Here is an 11,594-nt window from a genome sequence, read left to right as displayed (position 1 = left end):
AATCCAAACAGTGTAGAGATGAAGGATTTTTCCCTGAATCCATACTCATAGTTTTCTTCCCACAGAAAACAAGCTGACAGAGTCAATACCCCTGTGGGCTTTTCCTTTGATGGCAGAGAGTGAGGAATACATTTGGAGTCTTTGACCTTCGATCATCACACACAATGACCACTTGCTTTGAAATTAATACTTTTCTGTTAAAGTTCTTCATTTGCATTCCACAAGGCTTCTTTCTCATTTAATGGGTTATTTACTGACAGGGGCATACACTATGTGAATATTTACTACAGCATTATAACGGGATCCAGATAAGTGAAAACAATGCATTAGTTAAAACAATGCATTAACATCCCATTAGTTTTCATGAAGTTTAAACAGCAAATACATTCTGATACATTTAACAATCACTTTGATCTATACTAATACACAAGTGAATTGGCCTGGCTTCCAGCTATGCATCTGTAAGCATTCAGTGAAGTCTGGGGCTTTGGCATGAGCTGGCATCTGGTCTGCCGGTGTCATAGCCATGTGACCATCTTTCATTTTTTTTAAATCCCTGCAAGGGATTATTGTACTTTACCAATACTTTTAGATTATTTTTCCTTTGGAAAGGAATAAGGCCCTGATCCTGCAAAGACTTAGGTACGTGCTTTATGCACTGTGAGTAGCCCCATTGACTTCTGATCAGAACTTGACTTCAGTGGAAGTAGTCACAGTGCATAATATGCACTTTGAAGGATTGGGGCCTCAGGAAACTGTGGATTAACTCTCTTTGAGGACACTGAGGTTTTTAATATTGCAAAGAGATGGAGAGATGGCTAATTTCACTATTTATTCTCTTCATGGGAGATAGTGAAAGCAGCAGCAACAAAGAAAGCTAATCCAACTGTTAAAGGGCATGTGGCTGCACACAATAGCTACATTCACCACTTCCTGTGTCAAATCCAGCGAAAGAATAAAAACTGGGGGAGCTGGAAAAATGCAGCCTGAAATTTTAGTTTTGATTTTCTTTTTTTATATTATTTCTGGAAAAGCTCTTACAGAACCACCAGGATTACCATGACATTTAGCACTAAGAAAACTGCAGGTCTGGAACCACTGTACGCTAGCTCCTGTTTTTGTTCCCTGTAGGTATTATTATCTCTGCTCCGTGGCACATTCTATCTCGGACAGGGCTACCCATACTTAGAAAGTGTTGCCAATGCTCGAGGTGCTGCCTATGAAGTGTACAAGGTTATCAGTAAGGTACTTAATATTGCTTTTCTAGCAGTCTGAGATTTCTGATTTATTTCTCAAAAAATTCAAAAAGTGGATGAACTCCATAGACTCATACCATTGAAAACAAAAATAAGACGACATTTCTATTCATATTAAGAAGACTCGAGCCTTAGCCAAAGCCCTAAATATGCTTATTGCAAACTTGGGGGAAATTCAGATCTATAGCTCAACTTTACAGATTGGGGCCCTCTTTCCTGTTAGGTTTGTCATTCCCTTATTTATTTATTTATTTATTTATTAGAGTAAGTGGTGAAGAGCTAAGTGAGATTACATTGCTCTTTAAAACACAAGTATATGGAGTAGACATGATTTCAGTTCAACTGCTTTTGATTTGGAGATTAACAGTGCTGTTAAAAGCTATGGTAAGACTGTTGCTGGGGAAGAGGGATGCCACACTTTCAGTAACTAACTCTTAGAATTTTGTACAGCAGTTTGTTATATATCTGCAGTCTCACGTTCATATTAGCTTAGAACAAAGGGCTGAGTTTTGTCTTCTGTTATGGCCATAAATGTCTATTGGTTTCAGTGAGGTTGTGTGGATATAACAAAGTGTGGAATTTTGCCCAGAGAAACTAAATTAAGGGTGATCAAACTCTGTGTAACCACCTCTGGAGTTGGTTGTTCCTGACCTATTACAGTAAGCAAGTCTTTAGGGGACTCGCCCCGGACTACAGCAACAATGGTTACAGAGGCTCAGGACTCTGTTTCCCAGATTGCCTAGAACATACATAAGAACATAAGAACGGCCGTACTGGGTCAGACCAAACGTCCATCTAGCCCAGTATCCTGTCTACCGACAGTGGCCAATGCCAGGTGCCCCAGAGGGAATGAACCTAACAGGTAATGATCAAGTGATCTCTCTCCTGCCATCCATCTCCACCCTCTGACAAACAGTCTAGGGACACCATTCCTTACCCATCCTGGCTAATAGCCATTAATGGACTTAACCTCCATGAATTTATCCAGTTCTCTTTTAGACGCTTTTATAGTCCTAGCCTTCACAACCTCCTCAGGTAAGGAGTTCCACAAGTTGACTGTGCGCTGAGTGAAGAAGAACTTCCTTTTATTTGTTTTAAACCTGCTGCCTATTAATTTCATTTGGTGACCCCTAGTTCTTGTATTATGGGAATAAGTAAATAACTTTTCCTTATCTACTTTCTCCACATCACTCATGATTTTATATACCTCTATCATATGCCCCCTTAGTCTCCTCTTTTCCAAGCAGAAAAGTCCTAGCCTCTTTAATCTCTCCTCATATGGGACCTGTTCCAAACCCCTAATCATTTTAGTTGCCCTTCTCTGAAACTTTTCTAATGCCAGTATATCTTTTTTGAGATGAGGAGACCACATCTGTACACAGTATTCAAAATGTGGGCATACCATCGATTTATATAAGGGCAGAGTCCTGGATGGAGATAGAACACGCTGGAAGCTACTACCAGAACCAATCGGAAACCAGAACTCAGAGACAAAGGGTTTGGTTTTATTTTTGGTTGTGCTGGTCTTGGAGTGGAGCAGAGAGAGCCGAGGAGGTCGCCTTTAATCTTCCCATTCCTACTCAAAGAGAAGTTTTGAACTCTGCCGGTGGTTACTGGGTCATTGAAAAGTGTCAGTCCAACAGAGATCAGCAACCTGGGAAGTGGAGGAGCAATTCCAGGTCAGGCTATTTAGCGCCAGGCTAATTTTCCATTGGACTTCAGACCAGGGAGCCTCAGGATGATGGTATCTTTTTAGGGGTGAAGACTTTGTAATAAATCCCCAGTTTGTTTATTTTGCTTGTGCATTTTAAGCCCACCAACAATTACAGGCTGCATCATTCCTCCAAGAACTAGTTCTCAACCCACATTCTGCCTAGGCAGATGTTGGGAGGGAGCTAAGGGATTTGGGTCCACTGTAAATGTTGGGAGATGGATGATTTAAGGTATAGTTGATGTTTTATTATTCTAGTTACTCCTGTTCTTCCCATGTCCCCTATCCCAAAATGCTTTGCAGGGTATGCACAAGGATTTCATTTCACTGATATGCAGAATCCTCTGGGGTGAAATTCAGCAACCACTGATCAGTTAAACTGCTATGTAGTGTTGCAGTGTTTCTTTTACTGTCTTAAACAACTTATCTATCAAAAGCCACAACTGTAAAATCACAAAAATGTGTAATACCTTTTCAAAATCTCTCTCCAGCACCGTCTTCTAGATAGCAGTGCCAAGGAAGGATACAGACCAGACAAGCTCAAAGGAGACATTAAATTCAAAAACATCCATTTCAGTTACCCATCTAGACCTGATGTTAAAGTAAGTGTTCTTATTAAATTAATCTTTGCAGTGAAAAGCTGCTGCCATTATCTGTGTGACCAAAAAGAAAACTGATATTTTATCAATTTAATGTGTTTAAAAAAATGAATTAAAATAAAATGTCCATCCTGTACTCTGGATGTATGGTCTAGTTGAAAGAACATTGGATTCTATTCCCAGCTCTGCCATTGTCCTGCAAAGTAACACTTGGCAAGTCACTTCACCTCTCTCTTCCTCAGTTTCCCCATCTGTAAAATGGGAATAGTAATACTGACCTCCTCTTTAAAGTCCTTTGAGATATATGGATGAAATGTACTATGTGAGAGTGAAATGTTATTATACTAGTTATAAAAATACAACAATAATGCAGGATGAATGTACTTCCAAAACTAAAGCTCTGTCTTCACCACCATCATCCACCTTTTCTTCATTTTCACCTGCTGGAAAAAGCAAGGGAGAACAAATGGGACTTACAGCATAACCTGAAGGTGAGTAAATTTGGCCTCTGGTGAATTGAATCAGAAGCAAATTCTTCTTTCAAGCTCTCTCACCAAGAATGCCTCACCACCAGCCCTCATGTGGTTAAATCCAGAAAGCTGTTTGTGTCAGTGCTTCAGAAGATCTCAGCTGCTGTGACAGCCCATGTGGGGAGAGGTAATCTTGGAGATAGCCAGGACTCAACCTATTTTAAGGTCTATTGGTTAAAGCCATTATTCTATATCACTCCTGACAATGAAATGGAAGCCAGTGCAGATCACAGAGCATGGAGGTAAGATTCTCTCTACAGATAATGCCCTCTAAGAAACAGACTGCCATACTCTCCACCAGCTGAAGTTTGTGAGGGGAGTCATCTTGTTGTACAGTCTCATGTATGGTACTTTGCAGTAATCCAATACTTCTTTCTGGATTGACATCAGTACCAGAATTGAAAGTTCAGAACCTTCTGGCCAAGTGTAAATGACAAACAAAATGCTATTAGCTATTACTGCTTCCTGCGTGCAAAAGCAGCTGTGGATCCAACAGGTTACAAACTCACTTGAGTATGCTGCTGTTAGCTGTGCCAGTTCTTCGGATGGGTTCCTCCAACCTACAAGCATAAACTCAGTCATCTCTGAGGTGAGTCATAGCTGACTTGCCTGCATCAAACCCACCCTGTAACTTGCTGGCTAAGCCAGTCAACTTCTCCCAGCTGGGTCTTATGAAACAGAGACCTAGAGCTATGTTATCTGAATACTGAAGACAGTGTAGTCTGTACTTTCTCACTGTCTTCCCCTAATGGTCTTGCATACAAATTTGAGCAGGAGGGTGACAAGACAGAATCCCACATCACTCTACACAAGAGAAACTCTGGACCGGATGAGCCACCCTTTGGGCCTGTGGCTGGAATGGGATGGAGCCATTCAAGAATGATTCCATCCATCCCTTCCAGAGTTCGCCCTGTGTCAGCAGTGGCTCATTATTAATGGTATCAGAGGTAGCTGGCAAAGCTAAAAGAATCATCCTGGATACCTGGTTCTCATCAATAACCAGCCAAAGATGATCAACATACAAGATCAAGGCAATCTCCATTTCGTACCTAAATTTGGAATGAACCGGGTCACAGAGAGCTGAAGATTCTAGTTATTGTCAGCGTTAACTTGACATGCCCTTTCCTGCCTTACCTAAAAAGGGAGGTTAGAGATGGGATGGTTGTGATGAGAAATGATGTTAAAGGGGTGGAGAATGATGCTCTTGCTTGGTCAAGCAAACACCAAAGCTTATCTGCTATCAGCTTACTGGAAAACTGGAGCTCTTCTGGTATAGTATAAGGAGACGAGAACAATATTACTGTTGTTTTGATCTTCTATTGCAAAAAAAAGTGTAGTCATAAATCAGCCTAAATGTCAATATACATAAGAGTTCCCATAGGAGACAAATATTTTGGCCACTAATAATATTAGACATTTATAAGATGGGATAAACGGACTGAGGTAAAATGTTCCTAAATGTGAACATAGCAACAAAAGTGTCATTACTCCATAACTAATCCCTCCCTAGTAAATTCTAGAGATTGTCAAACCCTGACTCTTCATTCCATTGGGGATATTAAAACACCCACTTTGTTTTCAGAGCCAAAGGTTTTTTCTTAGGGCAGTCTTTATAGAATAAGAATAGAACAAAGCAAGATTGTTATTAGTAATAAAACCTTTTTCTTGTCATCTTCAAAGTGCTTTCCAACCAGGGTTGGAACAAAGGACTGAAAGCAGGCCTGGGAGTTCAATACACTGTTAGACCAGACCTCTCTTTATTGGCTTGATCATGATGCCAAGCATCTTAATAGATCTTTTTATAAACAAACCGTTTATTTAAGTAGCTCTATATTTATTAGACTAACCTATAAAGATTATATTTCCAGATTCTCAAGGGCCTGAACCTGAAAGTTCAATCGGGGAAGACCATCGCTCTGGTTGGCTCCAGTGGCTGTGGCAAAAGTACTGCTATTCAGCTGCTACAGAGATTCTATGATCCAGTCCAAGGAGAGGTTAGTTTGCATGAACTGTCGATATTCCTGGCTACTAGGATGAAGATTAATTTCCTGACTAGATTACACCTATATTTTAAAAGGACATTACACAAAATTGGATTCTTAAAAGAACAAAAGATACGTAGCATCCAACGAAATTCTGAAACTGATTTTTCATTACTTGTATGCCATGATGATGAGAATATTGTAAAAACCTAGATAGGACTTTACTGATATTAAGGGAAGTCAAAATTTGGATTTAAATATTTGAGGATATTGTTATGCTATACAAAGCACACGGGATCTTTTGAGGGAGAAAAGGCAAATACACTGCATTTATTGAAAATACAACAGTTAGCATATGCTTTTTAGTCACACACACACACACACACACACACACACACACACACACACACACACACACACACACACACACACACACACACACACACACACTCCTGCCAGTTTATGTTGATAGTTACCAGTTAGTTGTAGCTCGAGTCAATCTAATGGCCAGTTAGATTGAGCACAAGTCGATCACGATCCGGTGCTCCGAGGCTTTGCAGGATTGAACCCAGAGTTCCATGACAAAACACCCCAGCTTTATAGTTCTAAATTCCCATTTGAGCCCATGAATTTTGCAATGTCATCCTGTCCTTAAGTGGTGTTAATCTTGGGGTTTTCTGCTGTTATCATTTGATGGTTATTGTCGGGCTTCCCATCCTTATCTCCTATTTGTTGTCTCACCTTCGGTGGTGCCTGCCTCACCTTTGAGGTCGTCAATGCTGTTAACATGTTTAGCATCAGATACAATGGATGTTTACTGATTGTCTCCTGGTCTTTCCAAGTCTCTCACTTTTTCTTGACCATCTGGACATTTGTGATAGCTTTCACACCTTACCTTTTCCTGATGCACGCATTCCTCATTCACACAAACAATCTCTTACAGAAACCTTCAAAGGTATAGAGACAGCAGTATTTTATATTCAGCAGAATACATTGTAAATCAAGCCTTGCTAAATCTTATAACTAAAACAATTCACATTGGGGCTTTAGGCCCTCAACATTCCTCTAATCTCCTTAACATAGATACAATACAAGATCCTGTCTCTTACATACTAAAACCTTAAAACAAAGAAATGTATATTTAACTAGAGTGCCTAATTTGTAATACATATAGGAAACCATAGTAGACATTATAACTTATCCTAAAACAAAAGGGTGACCATAATCAATCATAAGGATTGTTCTGGTCTGTCATTCCTTTCTGCTATTCAAAAAGGGTGGCCGGCAGGATGAAATCAAATCATACATTAATTCTCAAAGTACAATTATAAAACACTGCTCCGACAATATCCTTTTTGTTTATCCTGCTCCTTCCATTCTTCTAATCTGAGGTGATCGTGAAGATATATTTTTAATTTTTCCTGGTCATTTTGTTTAAATGTTATTGCTTTATTCCATGTGAGAAGCTGCTAAACAAATACTTAAGTCAATTATTATATCATTATTATTTTACCATTATAACAACTAATTATTTTAAACATAATACATTTCCCCAAACTCTTCATTTATGCCTTTCCACTCAGATTACCTTAGATGGACGAGATATTCGGACACTTAATATAAAGTGGCTAAGAGAACATATTGGCCTTGTAAGCCAGGAGCCTATTTTGTTTGCTACAACAATAGCTGAGAACATTTGCTGTGGCAGAGAGGGTATTACTGATTATGAAATTGAGAAAGCAGCTAAAGAAGCCAATGCTTTTGATTTTATATCCAGACTGCCTGATGTGAGTTGATGTACTTTTGAGCACCTTATAACTATGACGGATTCTTTGGTCTCTCTCTCTCTCTCTCTCTCTCTCTCTCTCTCTCTCTCTCTCTCTCTCTCTCTCGGTTCTTCTGAATTTTTGTGGCCCAAATTCTCTGCTGGTGCAAATAGACGGTGCTTCACTAGTTTTTCACTAATGTTTTGTCATTTATTCCAATTGACAATTTGGCCCACAATGTTCTTAATTTACAATACTAACTGTATGTTACGTGGCAACATTTTTTAATAGGGTGGATAAGGAATTTCTATGGACAATGAGAGATTTTTTTTACCAAAAACACTGAATGTAATTGGCCAAGACAGTTCTTTTAGAAGTAATTATTCTTAAAGCGTTTATTGGAGTATCCATCATAAAACTTTTAAAAGAGGGAATTTCTGTTTGTGATGGTAACAATATGATGGGAGTGGGGGTGTAAAAGGATTTCAACTGACCCCTTCTGCAATCTCTATGTTCCTCTTGTTTTCTCAGAAATTTAACACCATGGTGGGAGAAAGGGGAGCTCAGTTGAGCGGAGGGCAGAAACAGCGAATTGCTATTGCCCGTGCCCTGGCAAGGAATCCCAGGATTCTGCTGCTGGATGAAGCCACGTCTGCTCTGGACACTCAGAGTGAATCTATTGTGCAAGCAGCTCTTGATAAGGTAGGAATCCTATTGCTAGAGTTATCAATCAATCAATATTAAGAAGCACAACAACCATATGGCAAGCTTGACATTAAAGACTATAGCATGCCATCCGTTTTTAAGCACAGCTCTCCACTGGTTTCAAGGAGGGCATTGAAATCAATAGGGATGCATGCTCAAATTTTGGTGTCAGGCTATGACCCTGTAATATTTAATCAAAACTCCATTAAGCAATCTCGGGTTGCCACCCCTGAAGCCCCCCTCCCTCTTCCACCTCTTTCCCAGAGGCCCTGCCTCCATCACTCGCTCCTCTCCCCACGCCCCCCATTGCTCGCTGTACCATCTCAAGGAGCTTGCCTGCAGGTAGGAGGTGGCCCGGCTGAGCAGAGGCTGGTACGCATTAATGACCTGGCACTCTCCCTGCCCTGCGGTAACTGAGCTTTTGGTTCAGGTGCCATAGGGTTGCCAAGTCACCAAAAGCTGGGCACCTGGAAACCCTAAATCGCACCTGGACACAGAAGCCAAAAGCCAGACTGTCCGGATAAAACCCAGACAGGTGGTAACCCTAAAGCAATCACAGGCTCTGTTTCTGTTAGCGTCATTCCTGATTGCCAGGATATTTGCATGTGGACAGAAGTCGTCTTCTTTAATGCTGGCCTCCACCACATCCTGCCTCACATCACAATTGCTTGCCTGGTGGTAAACTGTGAATGTGGCATCAGGAATTTAACTCCTACATTATCAAAGCAAGGTGCCAGCATTGTATGGATTTCTACAGGGCAATAATAAAAATACATTGTGCTTATCCAGCACTGTGTCTTCTCCAATCACTAAACAGATGTTTTAATAATCTTCATAACACTGCTGGGACTTAGGAATTATTTTCTCCATTTTGCAAATGAGGAAACTGAGGCACGGACAAGTCAAGTGGACACACGGTGAGTCGGAGACAGAATCTGGAGCTTTGCCTGAGTGAGGCCTATAGGACTGGGCTGCAGCACTGCTTTAAGTTTCTGATGTGTATTTGTATATAACCAGTGGTGTATCCTAAAAATAAGCTCTATAAAAAAGCCGGCCTCCCACTAGTACTCGGTAATAGTAAACACAGAATAGCATAAGTTCTATGCATGGCTCAAGGGCACTATATGGCCCCCAGCATTTATCTGCAATAAATTTTAAGTCTATGGGCTTAAATTCTGCCTTCACTTATACCCATCTGACCACACTGATATCCGTTAGGTTTGCAGCCCTCCAGGATTGGCTTGGAGTCTCCCAGAATCGGCATCGATCTCCCAGTGACCATTGGAAGCAATCCAGGAGATTTTAATGGGATGTTTTAAGAAAATGACATTGTCGTGTTGGGAAAAAAAATCTCCTGGAATAGCTTCAGTCAGAGTTGGCAACCCTAATATCAGCGGTAGTGCACGGTGTAATTGAGGGTAGTATTTGGGTGCTGAGCCCTTATATTCTGCATAGATAATATCATTATTTATACTGAATTACACACACACACTACATGAAAAGACCATTAAGATTCCAAAGTCAAGCACTCACAATTTAGGGAATGACCGAATTAAAGTTGCTTGGTCAGCATTAATAAACCCTTGTGTGTCTGCATTAGGGGACAGTCTTCGGTTACATGATCACTGTAGCAGGGTGGACACCCGCTCCTGCCCTGAGGGGCTTAAAACAGCCCTAGGAAAGGGCTGTGGGAGGAGAAAGCAGCCACTGGGCTGATTGGGGGGGGGAAGCAGGCAGAGCTGCAGCCACGCCCCAAACAGAGCCCAGCTGACCCCTATAAGAGGCTGCGAGCGAGGAGCCCAGGCAATCTCTCTCTGCCTTCAGAGAGAGAAGGGCCTGGCTGCTGGGAAGCTCATGGTGCCTAGAGTGAGGCAGGGCTGGGGAAAGGCCAGAGGGGCTGGGGAGCTAAAAAGCTGGTAACTCCTCAGGCTGCAGGGCGTTATCCAAGGCCCCATAGAGGCACTGGGTTGCAGAGAGAGGCAGCAGGTCCAGACCCAACCTTGCCTATGATGAGTGGCTTACACTGCAGTCTGCCCCAGGGCGCGGGGGCTAGTTGGTGACTGGCAGTAGCCTACAACTGAGGTGAAGTAGGGATAGGGGATGGGGGTTCCCCGCGGAGGGGAGACCCCGAGAGAGAGAGAGAGAGAGAGATGAAAGAGGCACTGGAGTCCAGGGAGGGACATGGAGCCAAACGGCAGCGGGACACCGGCCAGCAGAGGGTGCTCGAGAGGCTGGATGAGCTAATTGCCAGAAGAGACAGCAGGAGGTGCCTCAGGGGTGAGTCCCATTGCTACAATCACATACTATTTCTTCCACAGGGCCCCTGCTTCATTCAGTGCACAGGATGGTGCTATTCAACATTCAGTGCTAGTCAATATTTCTTTTTATCCTCAGCATTCAATGTATGCCCCCATGCCATTCAAACCCTGCTCTGAAAGCAAAATTATTAACTTCCTCATGGGCTTTTTTATACCTCTCATCCCTCTAGTATCTGAGTGCTTCATAAACACTAACGAATTTATCTTCACAACACCCCCGACAGGTAAGGTGGTAGTATTACTCCCATATTACAGAAGGGGAACTGAGACACAGAGATGTTAATGTTGAAAGTTCATACTACTTTTGGGTGCATGATCTGCGATGCCCAGGACTCAATATTTCAGAGAATTGTGCATTATACAGCGCTATATATGTTAAAAGTACATCTCCCATTGACTTCAGTTGCAGCCGTGAATGCTCAGCACTTCTGCAAATCAGACCCCACTGCCTCAAGTCAGGCATCCAGAAAATGAGGACTACACAATTAGTACCAGCATCACATAGTAATAGGGTGACCAGATGTCCCGATTTTATAGGGCTAGTCATGATTTTGGGGTCTTTTTCTTATATAACTCCTATTTGCTCCCACCCCTTGTCCCGATTTTTCACACTTGCTATCTGGTCACCCTACATAGTAACTCTGTGGCAGAGACAGGGCTAGAATCCAGTTCTCCAGGGCAGTATTCAACTGCTATAACAACGAGACCATCCTTTCTTTTCCTGCAA

The 11,594-nt window shown here is 41.8% G+C and overlaps 1 protein-coding gene across 1 annotated transcript in view; it reads left to right on the top strand.

Moving 5' to 3' along the window:
• The window catches only part of LOC135873820 (ATP-dependent translocase ABCB1-like), a 78,540-nt gene that overhangs the window by 35,221 nt on the left and 31,725 nt on the right, over positions 1–11,594 (top strand). The window contains exons 9-13 of the mRNA XM_065398434.1: positions 1,132–1,245; positions 3,459–3,569; positions 5,965–6,090; positions 7,662–7,865; positions 8,376–8,546. Of these exons, the coding sequence (XP_065254506.1) occupies positions 1,132–1,245; positions 3,459–3,569; positions 5,965–6,090; positions 7,662–7,865; positions 8,376–8,546 (726 nt within the window). The remainder of the gene's footprint in view (positions 1–1,131; positions 1,246–3,458; positions 3,570–5,964; positions 6,091–7,661; positions 7,866–8,375; positions 8,547–11,594) is intronic.

The sequence above is a fragment of the Emys orbicularis genome, chromosome 2 (assembly GCF_028017835.1).
Source record: "Emys orbicularis isolate rEmyOrb1 chromosome 2, rEmyOrb1.hap1, whole genome shotgun sequence".
NCBI classification, from domain to species: Eukaryota; Metazoa; Chordata; order Testudines; family Emydidae; genus Emys; species Emys orbicularis.
Note: the sequence above shows the minus strand (reverse complement) of the source record. Positions and strands in the feature narration are given on the sequence as shown.